Source organism: Anticarsia gemmatalis, chromosome Z, assembly GCF_050436995.1.
Source record: "Anticarsia gemmatalis isolate Benzon Research Colony breed Stoneville strain chromosome Z, ilAntGemm2 primary, whole genome shotgun sequence".
Taxonomy (NCBI): Eukaryota; Metazoa; Arthropoda; class Insecta; order Lepidoptera; family Erebidae; genus Anticarsia; species Anticarsia gemmatalis.
This window is the reverse complement of record NC_134776.1, coordinates 8,295,483-8,320,360: the sequence shown is the minus strand read 5'-3', so window position 1 is coordinate 8,320,360 and position 24,878 is coordinate 8,295,483. Positions and strand designations below refer to the sequence as shown.

At 35.0% G+C, this 24,878-nt stretch overlaps 2 protein-coding genes across 3 annotated transcripts in view; one reads left to right on the top strand and one right to left on the bottom strand.

Annotated features, from left to right (window-relative positions):
- Positions 1–13,928, top strand: part of LOC142986394 (uncharacterized) — a 59,880-nt gene extending 45,952 nt beyond the window's left edge. Inside the window, exons 8-24 of one of the 2 annotated variants that reach the window (XM_076134878.1) lie at positions 518–691; positions 997–1,117; positions 1,431–1,538; positions 4,117–4,260; positions 4,663–4,754; positions 4,848–5,010; positions 5,094–5,237; positions 6,396–6,534; positions 6,620–6,749; positions 6,960–7,060; positions 7,299–7,375; positions 8,678–8,847; positions 9,006–9,149; positions 9,286–9,415; positions 9,525–9,616; positions 9,898–9,978; positions 11,520–13,928. In XM_076134878.1, the coding sequence (XP_075990993.1) occupies positions 518–691; positions 997–1,117; positions 1,431–1,538; positions 4,117–4,260; positions 4,663–4,754; positions 4,848–5,010; positions 5,094–5,237; positions 6,396–6,534; positions 6,620–6,749; positions 6,960–7,060; positions 7,299–7,375; positions 8,678–8,847; positions 9,006–9,149; positions 9,286–9,415; positions 9,525–9,616; positions 9,898–9,943 (1,975 nt within the window). In that variant the 3' untranslated portion in view covers positions 9,944–9,978; positions 11,520–13,928. The remainder of the gene's footprint in view (positions 1–517; positions 692–996; positions 1,118–1,430; positions 1,539–4,116; positions 4,261–4,662; positions 4,755–4,847; positions 5,011–5,093; positions 5,238–6,395; positions 6,535–6,619; positions 6,750–6,959; positions 7,061–7,298; positions 7,376–8,677; positions 8,848–9,005; positions 9,150–9,285; positions 9,416–9,524; positions 9,617–9,897; positions 9,979–11,519) is intronic. The other variant, XM_076134877.1, reaches the window with a different exon arrangement.
- A 1,733-nt stretch (positions 13,929–15,661) lies between these two features.
- Positions 15,662–24,594, bottom strand: Pgd (phosphogluconate dehydrogenase). Its single transcript, XM_076135396.1, has 12 exons — positions 24,377–24,594; positions 23,436–23,547; positions 23,239–23,353; positions 22,893–23,044; positions 22,600–22,692; positions 21,589–21,739; positions 19,782–19,892; positions 19,159–19,302; positions 18,674–18,828; positions 17,864–17,953; positions 16,671–16,871; positions 15,662–16,392 (listed from the first exon to the last, which is right to left on the bottom strand). Exons 1-12 carry the CDS (start codon positions 24,382–24,384, stop codon positions 16,273–16,275), a joined length of 1,452 nt encoding a protein of 483 aa, XP_075991511.1. The 5' UTR covers positions 24,385–24,594; the 3' UTR covers positions 15,662–16,272.
- Between the last annotated feature and the right edge of the window lie 284 nt (positions 24,595–24,878).

Genomic DNA, 24,878 nt, shown 5'->3' with positions numbered 1-24,878 from the left:
AGATAAAACTACAATACGTAGTTTGTCGTTCATAAAGTACTGCACTGTTATAAAACAACAAAATGAGATCTTCGCTATCTTTTGTAGGTACCTTGAGGCCACATAAATCTTGTGCGTCAGTTTGATGAATTACCTCCCAGTGGCATCTGAAAACTTCACTAGTTCGAATCTTGCTTATATACATGTACCATTTATACTCCGAAAAACAAACTATATTTACGGTCCGAAACTTATCATAGTTTAAGACTAACCAACTTTAATTATTCTTATTTAGAAGAAAAACTAACGTCCACATTTAACAGAATCATCAAAATGATTACGATAACGTAGTGTAAAGTTTTGTCAGCCGGATAAGTAATTTGTTAAAAATGTAAATTAGATAATATAACTTCGTAATATACATGTGGTTATATTATCTAAACTGAATATATTAGAACTAATGTTGGAAGATGAAATGAAGAATGAAAAACTAAGTAAATGATGGTAATTCATGTTCATTCTCATGTACTTTGCACAGATTCAATACGGAGTTGATGTCGCCTGGCTTTTGCCGATTCCGCGACTTATTCCACCCGTATGAGAAGTTCGTTAGCGAACAGACCAAAGCCCTGGACTACTTGCGTTCGTTATCGAATAACACCGATTTTATGACCTACCTAACTTGGTGTCATGCCCAGAAAGCCTGCAACCGGTAAGAGCGAGTCAGAATCCGTTTATTATAACATAACGTTTAAAAATTTTGCCATATAAAAACATAATAATTTGTAGTATTTTTTTGTAAGACCGTCCTCTCTTCTCAATTTACAACAAGATATCTTACCTTGAGTGAACCATCACAATCAAACAGTGCCAAAAGAGTATACTGTTTTGTTAATATCTACCCTTAATATTTAGTAGTATTATGAATAGACAGTGAATACTATCAGTTGTTGATTCAACGTCACAATGATTGTTTGTAATATGGTTGATTTAAAATGGATTAAAATTCTTTTACAGCTTGCAGCTAGCCGATATCATGGTCAAACCCATGCAGCGTCTGACTAAATATAGTTTGATTTTGCGTCGTATTATAGCTCATACCGATTATGAGCCAGAACGCACCAGCCTTCGCGCTATGGTACCTTCATTTTATATATACATAATATCACACCTTTTCCCAAAAGTGTAGGCTGATCCCAAAGAAAAAATAAATAATTAAAATGTTTTATTATTCTGATACATTTAATTTAAGTATATCTATTGTTCTTATATAAACTATATAGTTATTGAGGTAACTCGTAAACATGATCTGAAGGACCTCTTTAACTGTGGACTAAATTGACATACCTATCTTTTAACTAACGCAAGTTATTGTAGTTATTATTTAAACTATTGCGTCTTACCTGCTAATCATAGAGTTTATTTTTTTGACATATTGCTTTTGTGTCCAGGAATCATTCTCAAAGAATTACGTATTGGATCTAAACCGGTCCATCCGTCAGCGCGAGGAACTGGAAAAAATTGATATGTTGACAACCACTGTTGACGCCTACGAAATTGTAAGTTTATTTTATTATACATTTATTATACTTGAATGCTGATATACGTATAAATTAGGACGGAGATCCAAAACCCCAGAGATCCCCCGACTCAGCGATTTTGGATTTCCTCATAGACTCATAGTTAAATTTACTTTACACGATATATATTATAAATAATATATATAATATATTTATATTCTGATATTGTAAAATGATATAAGCTTATATCCAAATAAATCCGATTAATATGTAACAATCAGAAAAGCTTCTAGGCTGCTGCATATTTAACTAGATATCTACAAACTCCATACCAAATATTTTCAGAATTTGTCAATAACGCTTCAAAAATATAGTCTGAAAATTTTACACAAGATATTATTTTAAATTGATGATCACTGATCAGTCTTGGTTAAAACCAACCACATCTCTTTAAAAAATCTAAAATTCGTAAGGTGTACTCAAATTATATTGTTTACGGCAATAAATAAAATGTCACACTGGATTTCATAAGTATAGTGCATAATTATTAAAGAAAATGTTAGAATTGATTATCCGTCGGCTTGTGATCGTGGACCGACCTGAAACTGACCTTTGCCTCAGCGGTTCTATAGCGAACCGACTCATTATACTTACATGTTCCGGGAAGCTTGAACACGCATTCAACTTTTATCAAAAGTGTTCCCACATAAAGTATTTGGTTATCACAAATAATATTACGAAAACACGTCTTGGTTACTATATATTTACTCCGACCAGAAACTTTTTCAGTTAAATATTATTCATCCCACACAAATTACAGTGATAATCCAATTTTATAAAATCTTGCCCAGGGTTTAATCACAGTATAATTAATTTACATATTTCTCACCGCTTATGGTGTAAATCCCTGTATCTATTAGCGAGAGAGTCAGTAGCCATATGCCAAGCCCGGAGCTGGCTCCGGACTACTACTCAGATAAATTTGACTATTCCAATAAAAGATCAGCCCCACTCATAAATCGTCGTCAAGACTTTATATTTATATGAGTGCCTATTGTTTTAACGTTAAAGCGATCGTAGCATTTACCATGTTTGGCTCTTTGATTAGTTAAAAGATTGAAGTGAGCCTATCAGAGCATTGAACATCATAATCGTGTCGGTCATATTAATGCAAAAACCAATACACACCAGACACTGCATTCACATAATCTTACTCTCATTAGGATTCATTATTAACATGCATAACGAATATAAAGTTATTTATTTACTAAACGTTATTTTAATTTTATGTATCTATTTCACTCTCTTCTCCATAGATACTTAAATCAATTGGCCGAAATTAATATTTTAAAATTTTAGAGAAATATAGGATATACTTTTGTCCCCGTTAATTTGTAATATAATGCTTGAAAGAGCATGTCTACGAAGTGGAAAGCAAAATGTTGTCGGCCAGGTTCTATATTTTGATGAGGAGAACAGCATTTACCGGCTGCTACGATACCAGCTCGATCCTAACGTGCTGCGACGACTCCGTAACCCCTTTCTATCTTTGTGAATGAACTTTAAGTGTCAATGTTATTTCGTACTGTAAGTAAGCAAGTGACTGTGCTCAAACGTACTATGTAAACATGTGCTTTTTGGTGTCATTGCTGACAATCATATTGTTGTACGGCATCATCCACATATTTCACAAATACTATGCAGTCGATCAGTGATTTAGTGATAATGTGTTGTGTTTCGAGGTCTGTGTTAGGATGGCTGACGTATTTTTTGTTGACGAGTTCGAGGACGACGACGACGAAACTTATGACGTCGTCGGTATTAGGCCCTGGCCTGAGAATAATAATTAGACCAGTCAGTACGAATAACTATCATTTATTATATCAGGTACGAACATGTTTATTAGCAGACTCCACTTGTATGTGAAACATCAATTGTATTGACCCCGCTAGTTCTCCTGCTAGTCACGACCTGTTTGTTATACCTTTAGTAACACATCATGAATCAGTACGCCCCGCATTCAACTTAGGGCCTGTTTCATAATGTCTCTTTATGTTTAACGCGGTATTACTATTATATTCGATTTCTATATAATAGAATGTGAGCGTTACTTGACAATTGTGAAACGGGCCGTTAATCACAGCACGTTTAGTTAAATTCCACGAATGGTCATTGAGTGTCGTAAATGTTTTTCTTAAACAATTAATTAAGTACTTAGATGTGATCGAGTATTAACCAAATGTATTTTCTTTCAGTAATCGTCATAATCCGTAGTAAAGTAAATAATAAGTGTAAACATATATTTAATAAACTTAACAAAGTTACATAGATACTACATAAAATGTCTATAGGACAAATTATATACTAGCTATATAATGAGGCCAAGTTGAATCTCAAGATTTTATGTTATCGTTTGTAAGAGAGTATTTAAACGTGTTTGTGCCGTTTTAATTGATAATAAGCTTATAATACACAACGTGTGCAAGGAAGATATGGTAATACAAGTGACACAAAAGCGTACCGATAACTGAGTTTTTTTTATTATAGGTAATTTCTACAAAATTATATAGCAATTACGTTCTTGGTTTCTGTTTGTACATCACAGTTTTCTTTTCAGGAATTTAAAGACGAGGAATTGGAGAAGTGCTTTCGCTTATACGCGCAACTTAATCTAAAGGCACCAATGGTTAATTGTACTCCTAACCATAGTAGGACCTTGATCCACCAGGGAGATCTCCGTTTCAAGGACAACGTTAAGGAGGCAAGCCTTCTACTTAACAACAACCTCATCTCTGATCTCTAAACATCTATCATGATTTACTCGGTTGTTTAATATTGTACACATTCTTAAGTATCGGTATTGGGTTTATTGACTACAGAGATCATAGATGAGCTGATAACCTACTCATTTAGCTTTGCGTAAATTTTCGGATGCATCCGTAACATATTACATGGTGGTTAGGCCACAAATGTATTTGAGGGCCTGATCATTTGTATTTAATATTTAGTCATCAGGAAGCTATTTGCAATATTACTGCGATTTTCAATGCGAATTGTAAAAATATGATGCGAATGTATTAAATACAGCTATAATTTGAAGTATTTGATCGCTATTTGAAGTACATTAATTAAGCAACTTCTTCAACATACTTGCCTATTGCAGATGGAGGTCCGAGCTTATCTCTTGACTGATATGCTGCTTATTTGTAAGAAGTTGTCTACTAAGAGCGGCAATCCCCCGTACAAGCTCATTAGGTAAACGGTTCTAAACATTTTACATGCCTACCATAATGCTGTGCGTATTTTTAAAATGAACCAATGTGTGCGACTTATTTGTTTGTATTGTAGGCCCAAATTTATGATAGACAAACTAGTGATTTTCCCGAAATACTCGCGCGGGGGCAAGGACCTGACTTCAATTATCTTCGTCGTGTTGGATGATGTGGGATCTTCCTTCTTCACGTTCGCTCTTTCCGAATCCAGCAAGGAGGCTAATGCCTCCACACTTAAGGTAAATTATGGACTTATAACATCTGGAATAGTGAAATCTTAAAACGAGCTACTTACTTATATTATCGTTTGTGAATTATTTAGATGTGGGAGCAGAAACTTCGTGAGGCGAAACTTACGTATGAGCTCGCTGTGTGGTTCGCCAGGAATCCTTCTCGAGATCTGTCAGAAATCGACATGGATTCTTCTTCGGACTATGCTATCAGTATTCCAACGGCTTCCAAACCGGTAATTGGTCACATATCATTCATCCTTCATCCAAAAAAACACGTTAGGTGTATTTAATTGCTACGAATTGATACTAAAACTTGTCTTAGGCAGATAATCCTTAAAGTATACTCATATATATTTTTTCATTATGAAGTCTGAATTAGCTCTAAAACTACTCGTGTGATTAGTAATGACTAGAACCTGAGAAAATTAGCGAGGGAATTGCGAGAAATAATAATCATTTCGCAGCAATTTTGCACTTTGTTTTTTAGAAGAGACTATATGTACGTAAAGTTCGGTGTGTCATACCTGCCTGTGTGCCTTCATGAAGAGCATCTATGTTATCATTGAGCTACGCATGATTGTTAGTAAAGAGTTAAAACATTAAAATATCGCTACATACGTCAATGACATGGAAATAGTCGTATGTACACTATGTTTATGTAAATTGGTTGATATGTTCCCGGGCACAAGTGTAGTGAAGCACGTTCACTGTTCGTTAGTGAAATGTACTCAATGTACTAAGACGCGCACGACATCATCTAACGATCTCTATGCACATTGCACGTCCAACAAAAAACCATTACGGAAGTTAAAATTACCTTCCATAACATATATCATTGTTATATGGTTATTCTTACATGGTTTCAACCATTTAATTGTCAAGAGAGGACTAACTAATTCAAAGTGCATAAGTTTATGATCTAGTTTTTGTGCAGTATACAGACTTGATAGAAATGTCAACTCATATGATTATACAACTGGATTCAAATCGACTGGGTCTTTTTCACGGACACGGTACGATACGGAACGATACAGGTACGATGGGTTACTTTATTTACCAATTATTTATTATTAAACTTAAGTTTATAGAAGAAACGTTTATTAAGTAAAGTTCTACTTACAAAGCACAAGGTAATACAAGTTTTCTGTGATCAGTTCAACGACCCATCTCTCCTTAAAAGAGAGTTCCGTTACTAATGGCTTCCATAAACTAGTGAACCACCATTACTAGTGTGTATGTATGTTGGTCAATTAGTAAGAGAATCATTACCATTATCGATGTTCATCTCACGTATGTGTGTCACTCACCCGCCCGTTTCGAGCATGATCAATAGATGTCTACAAGGGACTGTCGATGTCAATAATGAGTAGGCACGTGCACGTGCGTTATAGGGTCAGAAGCAGACCTCAGACGACCTCAACATCGAGAGGGAGGCGCGCGAGCGTGTCGCGGCCATGTTGCACCGCAGCATGGGTGCCTCGACCGAGTGTGACTTCTCACAGGCGTCGATGACCACTGACTCTTTTGACGGTGAGTTGGATTTCGTCATCCATCAACTAGTAATGAGTAAATGTTTCAACAAGTTACGAATGTACACCTTTGACCTTCCTCTTAGGAGAGCCTCCGTCGGGTGCAACTAGCGGCGGACGTCCACCTGGAATGAACCTGCGCTATCCAATGAAGCGCAATTCTACCGGCGGCAGCTCCAGGAACTCTCGTCTCTCTAGCTTCCAGCAATCAACCAGGTAAAATCTAAGCTAAAGTACCTACTCGGTTTCGTGTCTGTAAAATTATAAACAACAAACAATTATATCTTATTTTACAACAAGGCAAAATATACATTTCTAAAAGTAGGTAAACCAAAAATAGCAAAAGGTCATTCTTTATAGGAACATAATTATTGTAATTTAGTCGTCTGGCTAGAGGGCTAGTTTAATTTTAATTGGCAATTGCAGCGCGGCATCGCACGACGAGCCGCAGGCCGGGCCCAGCAGATACAATTACAAAGCTGGTAGCTCCGTGGAGCACGTCATCCCTCCACTGAACCCGGACGATGGTAAGCATGCACTACTTTACTTGTAACGATCTTCTCCGTTTTTAGTCGTTGCTAGAGAATGAAGAATTTTGAATGTATACCGATTTTATAGCTTGTAATCCTATTTCGAAGGTGTATCATGTCAACATCTACATTTAAGTAGCAGAAATAAATCCCCTAGATACTAAAACTAACTAACTGGTAGCAAATTCGTTGACACTCTCTGAACCTCGTATGCTAAGGTGTTTTTCTGTTACAGCGGTGACATCCATCACGGTGAACGTCGTCAGTGAGAGCGAGTCTGAGACCATGGTCCAGAAACAGCAGCCGCAACCAGTAAGTACAGCCATTTTTATTGATCTTATTGAGCTAGTTATATTGTGTTTTATTTATTTCTACCATTTCAAAGTTCAAACTTAAGCTGCTTTAAACAACGGGAACCCCGCATCAAAAATTAAAATTGCTTATTCAAGCCATAGGTAGATTATTAGGACTGCAAAATAATTTTGGATCTAGGTATGAATATGTATATATAGCTAATTTGTTATGATAATTAGCTGTTATCAGCTAATAAACATATTGGTTATACATTAAATTCATTTAATTAGTGCAGTCAATTTGGAAAATTAATAAATAACTCATTACCGCGTAATGCTCGCTAATTACTTAAATCATGACAGATTATCCAATGCCGCGTCATTCTTAGTACTACTTTTAATAATATTATGATACCGAAGGTAACAAATCACGATATAAAATTATGATTTTAATGAAAATGGAGTAAAGTTAAAGAAAATACCACCTAGGTATTAGTTATATGCAACTTCTATTTGAAGAAAAATAATACAGATATTAAAAATTTTCCCTACTACTACTGCTTTTTATGAGTCAAGAAAACAGTATGTCTGTACTTTATGCTGTATTGTATCGTTACTAATATACCCTGATTTATGTCCATAATATGGATACATCCGAAGTATAGGATTACGTAAAGATGGGCACGTAACAGATCGATCATACAACGCGGTTTTCCGTAATCACGAAAGCCACGAAGCTCACGATGAAAACTTTGTACTTAAATAAAATAAAGGCAGTGTACTACTTAACTTCTAGTTTTTGCTGGAATATTATGGATCAGAGATCAAGTTCTATCCCTACGAGTGTGTGAACCCACTAAACAGTTGACACTGGTAAACAACAATACATACGCAGGGAATAATACTGTATGTATATTTATTGGGATACAGTTTTATAAAGTACGGTGAGGACTTGAGGACGCACTATAACCCAAAAACCGCAACAACGATAACGGGACAAAAGTTGGTTACATATTAATGGTTATTACTTGAATGTAACACAAGGGACTTTGCAATTTACAAGGGTGTTCAAAGTCTATAATTTACCGATCAACATAACAAATCTACGATGGAATATTTGCACCTGCGTTCGATATATTGATCCATTTATCATTGATGGAGTTTCTATCGAGTAAACGTGGGTTTCATAAATTCTGGATAAATATCGGTTTGCAAGTGGATATATTCCACTTCATTTCAACTCTCGATAGTCTTTTGGAAGACAATTAGCACAGGCGTATTATTGTATGATATAATCGGTAATGTTGTGATGTATGTGCAGCCCATGCTGGTGTTACAACAATCGTCTCCGCATAAGACCCCGGTGTCGTCGCGCAGCCCGAGCGGAAGCCGCAACACTCTTCGTGTCCAACCTCAGAATGTCGTCATGGCTCTAGTGCACAGCCTGCCCGATCTCACGATTGACCCGTCACCGCCGCGCCCGCAACAAAGGTAAACATGAGCTGAAGCCAAGCCATTAAACACTTCACTCTTCTGAAAACTACAAGTAGCTGTTACTGCACCACTATAAGCATTCATCATTTTAAAATGATTTCTACTTCAAAACCATACATATACTAAGATATTATTTCTTTCGTGTTTACCGATAGCCCGAGTCCACAGTCTGCCTCTGAGAAGTTATACCAAAGCCATCAAGAGTTACTTCAACGCAATCGTTTGTCCGCTCAGCAACATCAACATTATTTGACTCCTGATCATCGTGGCACTAGCTACCCGCCACCGAGTCCAACCAGGTAACTTATGGAAACTATTTGATATGTATAACAATTTATGCGGAATAGCTATTATAGCTATAACAGTTTATTTCTTTTATGTAGTCCATTTTACTTAATGTTTTTGCATTCAAACATAGCCTTTCTTGTGTTAAAGGGCTTCGCTGAAACGTGGATTAGCTTTCTCGTACTCGTTCAAGAATCCGCCACTCTCCAAAATGGGTCACGTCAACAGTCAGTCACAACTACATGCTGAAGCTGGACCGTCTACCAGCACGGGAGCTAGGGTGAGCGATATTATTTAACATACCAAATGTCCTTTATAGGGCAAGGCAAAATTGCAATTTCGCTGTATAAGATAAGAAGATAAATAAACAGATGGTTCTTCGATTACAGGCTGATAGAGGTGGGAGTCCAGTTCCTGGACCGAGCACCAGCGTTGACTCCAAACCAGAGAAAGAGAAGAAATCCAAGCACTTCAGCAGCAGGTAAAAAATGTTAATTTGCTCATTCTGTTAACACACACTTTTGTTAATTTGTCCTTGAATGAACCACATTTCTTCAACAATAAAGATCAGCAGTATACTGGTTTCGTACAAAACGTACACTCCTGACGCACCTTGTCTTTGCCGATGTTGGCAGTTGGCACTCAAAAGTCCAGGTCTAGGGTACAATCATCGTTCAAAGAAGCATTTTGTCTGCGCGATATGTATCGTATGTTATCTGCGTTGTGCTCTTCATGAATAAGCTTGGCTTACCCTTGTGTCAGTTCATTCTTCAGTTCGGGCGGCTGGCACTCCAAAATAGAAGGATGACAAATAAGATGCTGGCGGGTGATGACGTTTACAAGGCAAGGATGTTTATTTAAATTGGTCATGTAGGTGTAGTTGTCGCGCGCAACAACTGCCTGACTCATCATTAGTACCCTCAGCCCTTCATTCTCACAGTGCTTTGTACATCGCATTTTTAGACATTCATAAGTCTCTGAAATCTATAGTTCGAACGGGCGTTATTCAATTTTGTTGTTGCTGGTAAGTATAACTTTTAGATAATATAGGACGCCCAAAAAGTTCAAGGTTAATTAATTATTTTAGTTGGCAAATTTAAAATGTAGGAGTTATTATAATATTTCATTACATACTAACTAAATGGGAGATTATGACTGACCTTTCTCGATTAATTTGCATGTTCTATTCAAGACTAATTTATTTGGGTCTGACAAAAGGTATTTTACTTTGAATAGTAAAACGAATTACATCGTAGATGACGCTTGTTACAAGTGAAATAATGGAAAGCATGTCATGAGTAGAGAGACATAAGTTTATTTGCAAGAAGCAAGATCATACACAGGTAGCCAGTTTTATCAGAGCGTCCCCCAATAGGTGCGTTACTTAGCGAGATTCTTGACCCAAATTGATTACGGGGCGTAATTTATTAGTTCATTGTGTGCGTGGTCCACGCGTGACCGTATTACTGATTATTATACAATCGTACCTGCCGCGTGCCTATATTTCTGTACAGGTCACAATAGCACGACATTAATAAATATAAATTAGGTATATTGTTCAAATTGCGTTTAATTGTGTGTATATCTATATTGCCTACTGTTAAACTATATGTTCTGGACGATAACGGTCAAATTTAATCGTGGTTATTGAATGTATTATAGAGCTGATGCTAAATGAAGAAACTTATATTGTTTTTTTTATAAGTATATATTATTCATCTTATTAATTTGTATATAGTTAAAATACTTATCTGGAAATTATCAGAATACTCAGAATCATTTAATGTTTAAACAAATAAATCATTCGAAGAGTAGCCACGGCCCACGGCGGACGCTTAGAGTTTGGTATTAGAGTTTTGCTAGCATGGCGTAGGTCATTTACTTTTGAATAGTACTCTTATGCTGCTAATACATAAAAAATAGCCCACTTTAGTTACGTAAAATTAGATATACAATAAGCAAGCTTTGACCTATAAATACTTACTCGAATACTCGTAGGTATTTAAGTATATCCTGCGTCGAATGCGCTGACGTTGTTGAGAGGTAAATACATGAAACATGAAATTATACCGTACCAGTAAAAAGTACTTAGATCTATCAATTACGAGTTCCTTCTTACTCCGAATAACGTAACATAATATGCCCAATTTACAAAGAACTGTTTCGTATGTTTATTAGTCTCATGTTACACAATTAGTGGTACTAAATTTCTTTTTAAAAATAGGTATAAATACATATTTATAGTGGCAGTCACGAACTACACACACTATGTTCCATCGGCAAAGTAGCGCCCGTACACATGGCACAAAACGATAGGCATGAAACGTGATCTTCAGATCGATATCCATGTTCTAATTCTAACTTGATCTTTTTGTGGGGTGCAGGAACAAGAGCGGCGGCTCCGTCAGTCCGAGCAGCTCGCGCAAGGATGACAAGGGAGAGAAGGGAGACAAGGGAGACTGACGGCAGCGGTGGCGTCGAGCGCGAGAATGAATGTCGGCCAGGGAACACCCCTTATCATGGCTTTATAATTGGTGCTGGAAGCTTTCCCGTTAAACCTCCGAAGTGAACAATGTACCTAATAACTTTGTGTTTTCAAGTGCCACTATATGCCCAAAGGGCTTCGGACACAATTTGATGTTTTAAATATTTTAGTGTCTACCGGTTAATCCGATTTTATAATATTTAGTGCTTTAGATAAAGGTGCCTACAGACATGCTGGGTCTTGTTGATTAAAGCCATTCGACAAGACCTTCTGCATCCTAGTCCACACACTGTAATAGTATGTTGGTACCACATTTGGCCGATATTGTCACTCTCGCGAGGATTTCGTAAGTACGGCAAAATCGGACGAATTCGTAGGCACCTTATTAGACTCACACAGAATTAAATAGTGACTTACGGCTTCTCACAATATGTTATCTCCACGCAGGGATAAACCTAACCAATGTTATTTATCTCAATCCCTATCTGAAGATATAATATTGAAACCGGCCATTAAAATTTTCAATGTCTATGATATAATCTTATTGATCAATAGTGCATGCGTTTCTATTAGGTACTTATTGATGTTTACGTAGAATAGAAAATATTGCTGTCTAAATATCATATTTACAGGACACACTTGTTTATCAAATTACATGTTTGTGATTATAATTAAATAACCGAGATATATCAATAAAAAATAGATGTAACTTATTACTTTATTGAAATTAAATATTAATCACTTAAAGGAAGAGTAATAGTACATTATTAATATTACGTAAGCTCATATTTTGCTTAGATAAGTACCTATGATACACGCAAGTAGTTAGTTGAACGTTTGATTCAAACAAGATTTCAATAGATTTAGGCACAAAATAATACAACAACCTTTTAACCATAACATAGAGTCATATTATAATACTTATAGATAATATTAGACTGTCTTATGTATTTAAAATTTTTAGAAAAATGTACTGATTTTATAACTAGAAGACTTACCAAATTATAAAAATATTTCTATTGTATTTATTAAGAATTTCAAAGTGATTTTATACAAAAATAATACTATATTCTTCTAGATATCACCTTCATACATATCCTTACGAATATAATATATACCTATCTAAACCTACTTGCCCTTCAGTACATTTTAGAGGAAAAATCAGGACCGTAGTATCTGTTATATTAATAATGTTATGTGTTATGATACATAGTTTAAAGTTTATATTGTCAACACTTACCTACCTACTCACTTATAATTTCGAGTGTTTAATTGACACTTTTGTAAATAGACTTGACAATTATAAAATGTTATATTATTAAATTTTCTTTAAAACATTCCGTATGAGGTGTATGTTGTTTAACAATAGTTAGTTAGCTATTTAGCTATCACTGTTATTAATTAGACGCGAACAATCGCATATATTTTATCTTAATAATTTATTAATGTTATAGCATAGTAATTTTAGAGCAAAGGAGATTCGAGTGGTTTAGTTGAGATGATTAAAATTATTGTATGGACATGTATGGATTCAGAAAAAAGTATATTTATTGTCGAATGGCTCCTTTGCTTATTATATTTAATAAATGTCAAAATCCGTTTGAATTTAGCAGTTAAATCAAATATTAATGTTACCAAAATATTTACTTACTTATACCTAGCCGTAATTATTGACATGTAACCACTACGAGTATAACCATTTAACAATTATTCAATGTTTAATTACCTTTAGTATAATAATATCTAGTGACTAAAGGTACTTAAATGAATTACAAACCTTAGTTATGGAACCGGTATGTTGTGACTGTTGTGAGTTTACCAAACAAACGGATTTGGCAGATTGTTTTTCGAAAGGTGCTATGAAGTGTATAAGGATTTTTGTAATTCATATTAGATATCTGATCTGAGTAAGTCAAATATTTGATATGTTTTAATTATAGGGCGGTTGGTAAACGTTCAAATAATTTGTTTTTTTATGTGTTATTATGTATCTGTTTGCCCTTTAGATCTTAGAACTATTGTTAAATATTATTTTCGGTTGTCTTTCGAGTGCATAGTATGTTACTATTTTGACAAATAATCTATTTTTGCATAGATTGCCGTATCTACCTATTTATGTTCCTATCTGTATCTCGCTAAATAACATACCAAACAGCTGATTTTGAGTGTTTTGCGATGAATATCTACATGCCTTGTGTTTGTCAGGCACATTTTTATTTTAAGTTTATCGACCGCTTAATCTACATAACCGATTTGATTGTTGTTAGTAGTTTAATTCAATTTAATCAATAAAGAACATATTCGGCAATATTAGTTTCATTTTACACCCCCAAGAATCCCTAGATATACATATTATATTATTTTATTGACTAAATCAATAAACTAAGATAATAACAATAAGACAATAGTCGGTTTCGCCACCTCTGGATAAATATCGGTTAGCTAAGAATTATAGCACACTAATGCATTGCCAGATTTGTTCATACATTGTAGATATTGCTATCACTTCATATAATGAATGGTCAATCCGTATGTGGTGCAACCGACACTTACACACAATAATACTGAGTATATGAAAATGTTAAAGCAGTGGTTCCCAACCAGTGGCCCGCGTACCACCAGTGGTCCGTGGAAGTCAAAATATGAAAGGAAAAAAGGTTGGGAACCCCTGTTTCAAAGGGATGATACGGGGTTAGACCATGAAGCTACCACGTTGGCAAAGGGCGGATCGAAGGCTCCATTATATCTACATGATGGCATTGAAAATTACTTAAAGAAATTCTAGCGACATTTTTGTAGTAAAAGTAAGAGCAGAAAGTTGTGAAAGACTGCCATTTAGACTACCTACGCATTATTTAAGTCACCTACAAATTATATTTGACTTCCTCTGAACGAGTTTCGAGTTGGGCTAAAACTAATCCCGATTTTCGAGAGAGGTTAGGGTTGGCCTCCCACCGACAGCGTTGGTTTTCGTCTCACCGAGTTATGACAGAAATGGTTAAGTAAAGGTAAGTTTGTGCATAATCGCTACAGCATATCAACAAAACTACTAATATCTAGTTAGGTAAACCATAGCAGAAATAAATGAAAAACTGGTGTTGTAGATATATTTTACTGAACAATAATTTAACATTTGTTGTCACAACATCTCCCTGTGGGAGTGATTTGAAAGATGCGGTTCTTGCGATCTTTCGCGAACACAGGGCCGGGGCCGGCGCACAGTCCCTTTCTTATACACGGCGCCCACAGCGCTCCTACCATCGCTACCAACAGCCATCCACATACCATCGTTCATTCACACCCAATGCTCAAACCTGGAAGAAAACTTTTATTATTATTTTCTAGATAATTTTTAAGCTGTTCCACTAGCTAACTAACTTTTACTTTACCGGCCCTAACGGCCGGTAAAGTAGGATTCTTTTTTTCACTCGTACCTACGGCCAATAGTTTGGGTGAGTGGATTTTCAAATTGTACTTTTCTCTATGACTCCACTTTTAGACAGAAGTATTTTCGTATTTATGTTTTGAAGTAAAGATTGCTTACCGTAAAAAGGGGATATACAGGATTACATACAGTTCTCGTGCCAAACACAAATAAGGCCAGAGGCAAATGAAAACGATTCAATGAATCATCATAACACGGAAGACTTCGTATTCTTTGAGGATGAAAATTTGACATACAAGAACATTGGCACCTATAATTTCAATTACTTTTTATACCATTGCCCACATGGATAATTCAGTTGATTTATTTTCAAATGTAAGAATTGCAAAAGTGCCAAAGACTGTTTGGCGTCGTGTATCGCTTTATGCAATTGCATTACTGGAAATTTTAAACTTCAGAAACTTTGTTATTCATATCTTCTGACAGAGTAAAAAGTAATCACAGAATACCATAAAGTATTCCAGGTCGAATCTCCTTGTACGACACGAGCGCATCTTAACCGTGATGTATCACACGACCTCTTTAATAATGTAAACTTTTTATCGAACAGTCGAAAAAATATACTAAGGCAGGAGAGATGTGAAAGAAAACAACTATTAACATAATATTGTATATTTAAAATCGTCCAAAAAATTTGTATCTATACCCAATTCTAATTATGCTTATACATATAATTATATCATAAATATAAAAGAGAATACAGCCATTTATAAAATCATTATAATCATAACATTAATATATAGACAAAATAGCCTAACCATTAAATAATTAGCGCGGAATGTCCGTTTGTCTTGATTTCATTTTTTATTAAAAAAACGACCCTTAAATAAAATACATATATAGGAATGTCATAAAAAGCTTAGTCATGTAAAATATAAAAATATACCCTAGCCATATACATAAGGCACGCGAGGCAGTTCCCAGTCACCTATGCAATATTTTGTGTAAGTTTTATGTAGAAATAATTAGCGCTTATAATATTTAACAAACTTAACAGCTGTAAAATGCACCAACATGTAAAAGTGTACTATTTCATTTGGACAAACGTGTAAACTTCGGATATATTTAGACATCTCGGTTCGAACAAGTTACGTGACATATTAGTACTACGTAATTGTTGTTGTTGATAACGCGAATCCATAGACGTATAGATATTTCTGAAGAGTACGTTGTAATGGTCCCTTTGTCGCCTGCGGTAGGTTAATATTTAGTTGTTGTAAGTGGATGCAGACACGTTGCCTCCGTGGCCGGTCCAGTTAGTGTGAACGAATTGTCCAGGCTTGGTGATCAGCTCATAGGTGTGCGCGCCAAAATAATCCCGTTGTGCCTGCAAACACAAACTATTTGTAAGAAGAATTTTATTTAGACAAAAACGATGTGTGTAACGTTTATCTTTTTTCTCCAACGTCTCTTTTTTCAATGGTGGTTAAAGTATGTGTACACTTGAGGAAAATGCTTAATTTTAGTTAATAACACGAGAACATATTTTAAGCACATGTAACTTGTAAAGAATACACTCATTTAATTTTCAAATACAACTCATTTGACTCGTTCGAGCCATTTGTTAATGAATATTGAACATTGTGTTGGTAGTTGTATAAGTACCTGCAGCATGTTAGCCGGCAGCACGGCCGATCTGTACCCGTCGTAGAAGGCGAGGGCGGCGGAGAAGGCAGGCGCCGGCACTCCGACCAGCGCCGCTTGCGCCACCACCTGCCGCAGTGACTGCTGCGAGGAACTGATGCGCTCGCAGAAGTAAGGGTCCAGCAGCAAGTTGGTCAGCTGTGGGTTCTTAGTGAATGCCTCCTGCATACAAACAAACAACAATTCAGTATAGCTAAAAGAAAAGACAGCTAAATGGACCGTGCCGTAATCTTTTTAATAAATCACGTTTATCGTATAGGAACCCCACATAACCATCTATTTTAATTGTAAGTGTAACGGCACAGAAACACATCTGTGAAAGTGACATCTGCCAAGCTACTACGCTTCATAAGATACAGCCTGGTGGTAATCCTGACGGACAGAGGAGCCTTAGTTATAGGGTCCCGTTTTTACCCTTTACGGGTAACGTATGATACAGATGGAACCAAAAAAAATTAAGATATTTGATGAAGCACAGGTCTCACAATCTGTCTGTCTACATTTTCTAAGGAAGATAAAGAAGAATCACAAATTAAAAATAAAAGGAAGAGCAAAGCATAATATAAGATTAATAGTGAACAATAAGTCAAAGATAACAAGTGCATGATGTGTAAGTGACATTGTAGTGAATGTCGAAGATATCGCGAGGGTTACGGGTGAAGGTCGCGAGGGGCGGTCGCGGCTTTACCTTGATAATGCAAATAGAAACGTCGCACTGCTATAACGAAACAGATAATGTACTATCTATACATTTCCGTACAAGTTCTTTGAATGCGAGAGTGTCTTTGTACGTGTCAGACCACTCCCAGATAAAACTATGGACTTTTCTATAGTCGGTTGGGTTTCCGACAACTGACTACAATGGTTGGATTCCCAGGTCGGACAAAGTGTTATTGGTCTTTTTATAATCCCTATTAAATCATTCTCAATAGCAATCCTGAGTATGGTAACGTGCTCGGTATAAGGCAATAGGCTCGCCCCCTATTATATTAGACTAACATTGTTAATGACGAAACGCGGATCAGGTATCCGGCATGATTTTATTGTTTGTGTTCTTTAATGATAGCTTATATCCTTTTGCTTTGATATAATGTACGGTAAACGATCATGCTTGTATGTACAATGAAGACGGCGTTAGGTCAACGCGATCTCACCTTGATGTTACCGAGGAACACACTCCTGATGATGCAGCCGCCGCGCCACATCAACGCGATACTGCCGTAGTTCAAATTCCACTGGTTTACCTACAACACGAAAACAAACATTCTTATTACTAATATTGCCCTTCTTATAAAAAAGCGAAAGTTTGGATACTTGTTACTCAATCATATCAAAACGCATTTTAATAAAATTTGTGACATGGGTAAATTTAAATCTGGATTAATAGATATCATACTTTAAACCCTAAAGAATGTTTGCAGGCGAACTTATTCGCGAACAGTAAGTATAACATAAGTACTACAAATGAAACCTCATAAATAAATCTACCTACTAGTTAATAATGATAAAACATATTCATATCATCATAACATCAGTTATTGGGCGCTTCTCAACATGTTGCGATCTAATCATTTACAAGTCATTATCTTACACGCCTATCATATTATCAGACAATATCAGGTCTTCGTAAATTGCTCCGTCACTATTGCCCTTAAATGAGCAACAATTGCAGAACTGATTTCATTATTATCTCATTAGTGTGTGACGTAAGAGACATACACCACATTTTGCATTTTATATATTTAAATGAGTAGACTTTGGAAACATAGATGTTATACATCGAGTGCCATTTAAACACATCTAAAAATTATTGAAAGAATGAGTGAATCGAGATACTAGACGAGAACATATGGGTCGTTTTAAGTAAGTGGTAACTATAATGATAGCTTTGAATTGCAACAATGTATGCTAGTTAAATAACAGTAAGTTCAAGAGGTTTGTTTACAATATTGATAGTGGTTTACCTTGGCCGCTTCACGTAGTAGCATGAAACCCTGCGCGTAAGATATAAGCTTGCTGGCGTATAGAGCCTTTCGCAAATGTTCTAGGAACTGCTTCTTGTCACCGCTGAACTTGCTTGATGAACCAGGTAACACTTTGCTTGCCTTAACACGCTCGTCTAAAACAATGACGTATTATAAAACATCGTTCTAGAAAATTATTTATAGATTTAATAATACTAAGTAATTGCTCAAGACTCCCCAAAAACCGAACAAAGACAGAATTTTTAGTAATATTAGAAATGCGAATGTAACTGCATTCGTAGAAAAAGTAATTGGAAAGTTTTTATCCCGCAAAACCCATGGAAATAGGAACTAGGCCATGTATCGGCAACTTCATAAGCTAAATCACTAAGATTTACGTGATCGGAGTCGAGCGCAACAGCGGTGAATTTCGAAATCTTATTCTGTGACCTTAAATTGTATGCTTCATAGAAATAATAAGTTACCTTTCAGGGCTGATAGACAACGTGCGAACACGGCTTCCCCGATTAGAGTGACAGGCACGCCGTACTCCAAAGCCGCGATACCTGTCCACTTGCCAGTGCCCTTCTGTCCAGCTGTGTCGCGTATCTTCGGCAATAAATATTTGCCTACACAAGCAAATACCACCACATGAATATAATTATTCTAAAAATATAGTTAGAATTGTCGCCTGCTTCAGTTTGGTCAATATGCAATCTTTGTGGAAGAAAAATATCTTTAATGCTGAAAACTACTTTCAGCATTAAATATATTTTTCTTCCACAAAGAGGCACAATAAAATTAGAAAGTAAATATCGAGGTGCCTATGTCAATTTAGTTCTTTCGTTACAAATAAATTTATCAAATCATTAACATTTCATAAATATTAGGTAGGTATTTCGGCATCTCTGGATATCTTAATTACTTAATACATATTAGCACTCATTAAAAACTCATTATACAAATATTCTATAATGGCAATAACCTAGCCCAATAAAGTGCAATTACAAGATATTTATGTGATGTTCAGATCTAATGAAGTGTTTACTTCAGTAGGAATTAAAGTTTGCATTTTATCTACTGCCAGAGAGGCTTGTCAAGAACTAACCATCAGTGTCCTTAAATTTCAAAATATCTCTAGATATCTCAATCAGGAATGAGTCCAATTCTCCTTTGTTCCACTCTTCAAACACGTCAGCCATTTCACCTTGCTCCATACCTAGAAAATAATATGCCATCAAAAACATCCTGTAAAAAACCTCAAGTCTCGCAGCGTAAAAAGTGGTGAGATCTATGTAATACCAAGTCGATTAATCTGTTTAGTCTCTACTGAAAGGACCTTCTGTCTTAAGTTATTACATAAGTTATTATCATGCCAATATTAAAAATATTTCTCGTTTAAAACAAATAAACCGACCTGGCCATCGCATGATTTGATTATTAGTATGTACCACACTGCACAGCACGACGGGCCAGCAACCGAATTCCTCACTAGGGTCCTTCCGAATATGATGATTGAGATGAGTATCTTAAAGAAATTAATGCTCCTGAAATTTTAATGGCGAATTTGTGTTTTCATGCGATGACCAAGTCGATTTATTTGTTTTAAACGTGAAATATTTTTAATATTGGCATGATAATAACTTATGTAATAACTTAAGACAGAAGGTCCTTTCAGTAGAGACTAAACAGATTAATCGACTTGGTATTACATAGATCTCACCACTTTTTACGCTGCGAGACTTGAGGTTTTTTACAGGATGTTTTTGATGGCATCTCACTTCTTTTTGTAAAGCGAACATAAGTCCAATTTGTATGGAAAGACGGTTATTTTTTTCATAATTCAACATATTTTCCTATTGAAATGTTGTTCAGTTTCATAGGCTAAACACCCTTAAATTATGCCTCATACAGTAGGTACCTATGTACACCTATTATTTTCTATTATACTACAGTAATAATTAATTCATTAACTGCAAATGTAACCTTGTAATCCTATATAAATGTATAAGATTACAAAGTTATTCTTGCAGTTAATGTATTTAGAAAACTGGACTGAAATTAGAAAATATTGAAATTTTTCCATGATTAAGATACTAAATTCTATTTGTATTCTAAATTTGAAGCTTCTAAGTCTGCTAGAAATGCCTTAGACTTTTGATGATCGGTGAGTCAGTGAGTCAGTGAATCAGTGAGTGACAAAATTCAAAACTTTAACAAGTTGTCATTCTTAAAGTACTGGTTCAAATTGACTGAAATTTTCAATATACCGTGTTCATACAATGACTGATAAGTCGCTAAAAATTCAGGCTTATTGTTTTATCCACAACGAAATTATAGGGGGTCGAAAATGGCCTGAATTGCTTCGAGAAAAGATGGTACGGCCGTGCCGCTTTTTTTTGCTCGACTTGCGGGGGCACTGCCGTGCCCCCAGATTATTATAGTTTGATATGTATGGTATTATACCCATAATTATAAAGCGTTTATAGTTATAGGCATAATTATAAATGCATACAATGCAATGTTGTTATCTCGAATTCTCATAGATAACACCAAACTTCATCTAAGCAATCAAGCAAAGTGTAGACATAAACATTATAGATATGCCAAGTGCTCACATACACAAATATTTAAAGATTTTACATAATATTCTCAGTCAATAACTTTCAAATGTGCAGTCAGCTTAAAAATTTGATTAACTTCTTCACAGTTTAAAATCTCTTTATCACGTAATTTTTATTAATGACTAATCATAATCAAGTACAATAAGTTAGAATAAAACCTTTCAAGTAATGTATTTTTGTCTATTATTGCTTCATAATACAGGTTTCCTAAAAATTTTATGTGATCAGCGATTTAAGGAGCTGACAGTATATTACAGTTGTTTAAGGTCAACTATCAGTACTTAGATTTACCCAAAACATCCTTCATGAGGTTGTAAGCTTCACAGATGAGCTGCATGTCTCCGTACTCAATACCATTGTGCACCATTTTTACGAAATGTCCTGCACCATCTTCTCCAACCCAATCACAGCAAGGCTCGTTGTTTGCTTTCGCACAAATAGCCTGTAATCAATTATAAATTAAAAAATATGTAAAAATTTAAATATTTCCTGGAGTTTAATGTTTAATACTACTACCTCCTCAAAAAAAATCTTGTCTGCATAAAACATGCATACTAAATATATTTTCTTTCTCATTAAATTATTTTATAGACATATCAAACATTTAATAGATCCAAGAATACCACTAGCCTGTGTCATCAAAAGCAGGTATTTTCATACTAAAAACCATTTTTAGCTTCTCTATATGGCATTCCATATAGAGAAGCTAAAAATGGTTTTTAGAATGAATGACTAATAGTCAAATAATATTGAAAGTCAACAGGATAAACGAGTAATTAATTTATTTGCGCTTAGAACTTGGAGTAAAATGCACTATTATATGAGTAGATGGAACTTCAGTGATAATGTAAAATAGAGTTAATATCTATTTAGGCTTATGATGCATCATGGCAGTCATCATAACACTTTTGTGATAAAGGAATTGTCGAAATTTATAATAGATTTTATTATTAGTTTGATTGAGATTAGATTATGATAATATTTGTAGATGAAGATTACAAAGACATTAATCTGCAAGTCACCTGATATGACTGACCAAATAATATGAGTGGAGATATTTCACAATATTAACTTTTTAGGTCACTTATTAACATGTTTGTGACTATACTTTTGCAGTCCATTTCTTTATGCTAGTACCTGTCTTTTCGTTATTTCCTTTCCCAAATAAATCTATGATTTTTCTGTTGCCAAAAGTTTAGCCTATTTGTTAGGTGTATAAGTGGCAGAGCATTTTGTCACATTCATAGGTGGTGTGTGTGCAGTCAGTAAATATGTGTATATAAGATTTAGCTTCTACTATACCTGGAAGATTGGTTTGACGTGAGGCCACGCAGCTGCGTGTCCGCCTGGCATTAGAGAGGGTCCATAGCGAGCACCGTCTTCACCGCCACTCACCTAAACAAACAAATAGTATCAATCTATGTTATTGGTCTCTAACCTCTAGCCATTCTAGTGACAACATCCTTTACATTACATATACATTATAAGAGTAATTTTGGTAAGCAATACCATGAAATAATACTTAAACAAAATATTAAACTATAAAGTAAGTAGTTTCTGTAAGTTTCTATAAAAAATTATGAAGATCTACTTACACCCATGCCAACATAGTGTATGCCTGTACTCGCAAGTTCTTTACACCACCGTTGGGTGTCAATGTATTGTGAATTACCACCGTCAATAATTATATCACCTTTGCTCAGGAGTGGCAGCAACTTTTTCACAAATTCATCAACGGCCGAACCAGCTACAAATATACAATGAGAAAAGTTTTAACAAGTATCAATAACTTTACAAAGCAATATCAATTTGCTGTTTACCCATTGACCTGGTATGCTTAATAATAACAATGTCATGGCCGCTACAGCTCAAAAATAATGAGACTGAGTAATACTGTTGCACAATTAGTAGCTATATGTATAAAAAGTTTACAATATTTACCTTTTACAAGCAGCATAATTTTTCTTGGTTTTTTAAGTTTAGCAACCATATCTTCAAGAGATGTAGCACCAATAATCTTTGTTCCTTTAGCTTCATTTTTAAGAAATTCTTCCACCTAAAATTTTTAGAATAAAATATGCATTATTACCATTAAACTTGAGTAGTAGAAAAAATAGACTGATTTTGATATTTTGTACCTTTGCTACTGTCCTGTTGTAAGCACAAACCACAAATCCTTTATCATCCATGTTCAGAATGATGTTTTGGCCCATCACTGCCAGCCCGATAAGGGCAATATCAGCTTGAGGTCTAAAACAAGAATACATGATGTCATATGAAAAACTATACTATAAGTCTACATGAAAAACTGTAGAGGATATTATAACACAAATAATAACTTTAAATCTTTAACTATTGGATACATGGCCAGTTAAACTAATGGATTAACTGATCAAGCAACAAGCAAATTTTTGATGGTGAAGGTGAAGGTGAAGGTTTCAAGTTAACAGAGTCTAGTAATAATTTTAAGGAACAAAATATAAATTGTGTATTTGTATCAGCTCTTCACTTTAAGTATATCATAATAAATACATGTGCTGCTAAGTGCTTGGTCATACTTATATAGGTATAATGTTCACCTTCAAATAACCTTGCAATAATTGTCTATTAGCATAAAGTTAAAAGTTTAGTAACTGTGTCAAACCATAACAATTTCACATTTTTTGCAATACTAACTTTAAAAACTACTAATAAAATACATATAGTGTACTAATGCAGTGAATATATAAAAAAATACTTTGGAAAGTTCTTTGGTGAAATCATCATCAAATACAGGCAACAATAGTAAGTTACCAAAGTTTGGATTTGCTGACATAATTAGAACAGAACTGTATAAAAAGTTTAACCTTAACCTTGCATGTATATTCATAATACACAAGGTTACTTGTAGTTACTTGCTATACTTGTTACATTCAAGGGGATAGGCTTACTTTTATTTCAATAAGTAACTTGGTCATTACAATTTATTGTAGATCATTATCTCTAAAATTACTGTTGAACAGACTCAAAACTTGAAAGTCACACTTTCCTAAAGTCAATCAAGCAATACATAAAATGTGTATATATCTAAAATACTTACTGTGCCATTTTAAGTTCTCTTGTAATTAATTATAACAATATTTCAATCTGTCGAGACTGACTGTACTATAATAAAAACAGATTTTTATATATTTTGAACACCTGTTACAAAAACTGTTTTCCAGACAACGTACACGCGCTGGATCTGTAACTGAATGAAACTTTTATTTTACTTCATGAAATTAATATGCATGTGATTGTGAGTGGCTGACTGACAGACAGAGTGACAGTTAGCGACAGGTTAACAGTATTGCCAACTCTGAACTCTGTAATTTCGTTTACCTCTCCTAATAATATAGCTCGATAGGTATGAAACAGTGACAAGCGGAACTATTATACTTCATTTTAAACAATATATAGTTGTTGAATTAATAGAAAGTTTTGTTTTTGTATTGTGTTAAAAATGTTAAAATGATTTTCGGACGCAAAAAAGAAAATTAACCGTTAAGTAAATGCACTCACTAACTGTTTACTTTCGTCAACTAGTAAATAACGAAAACATA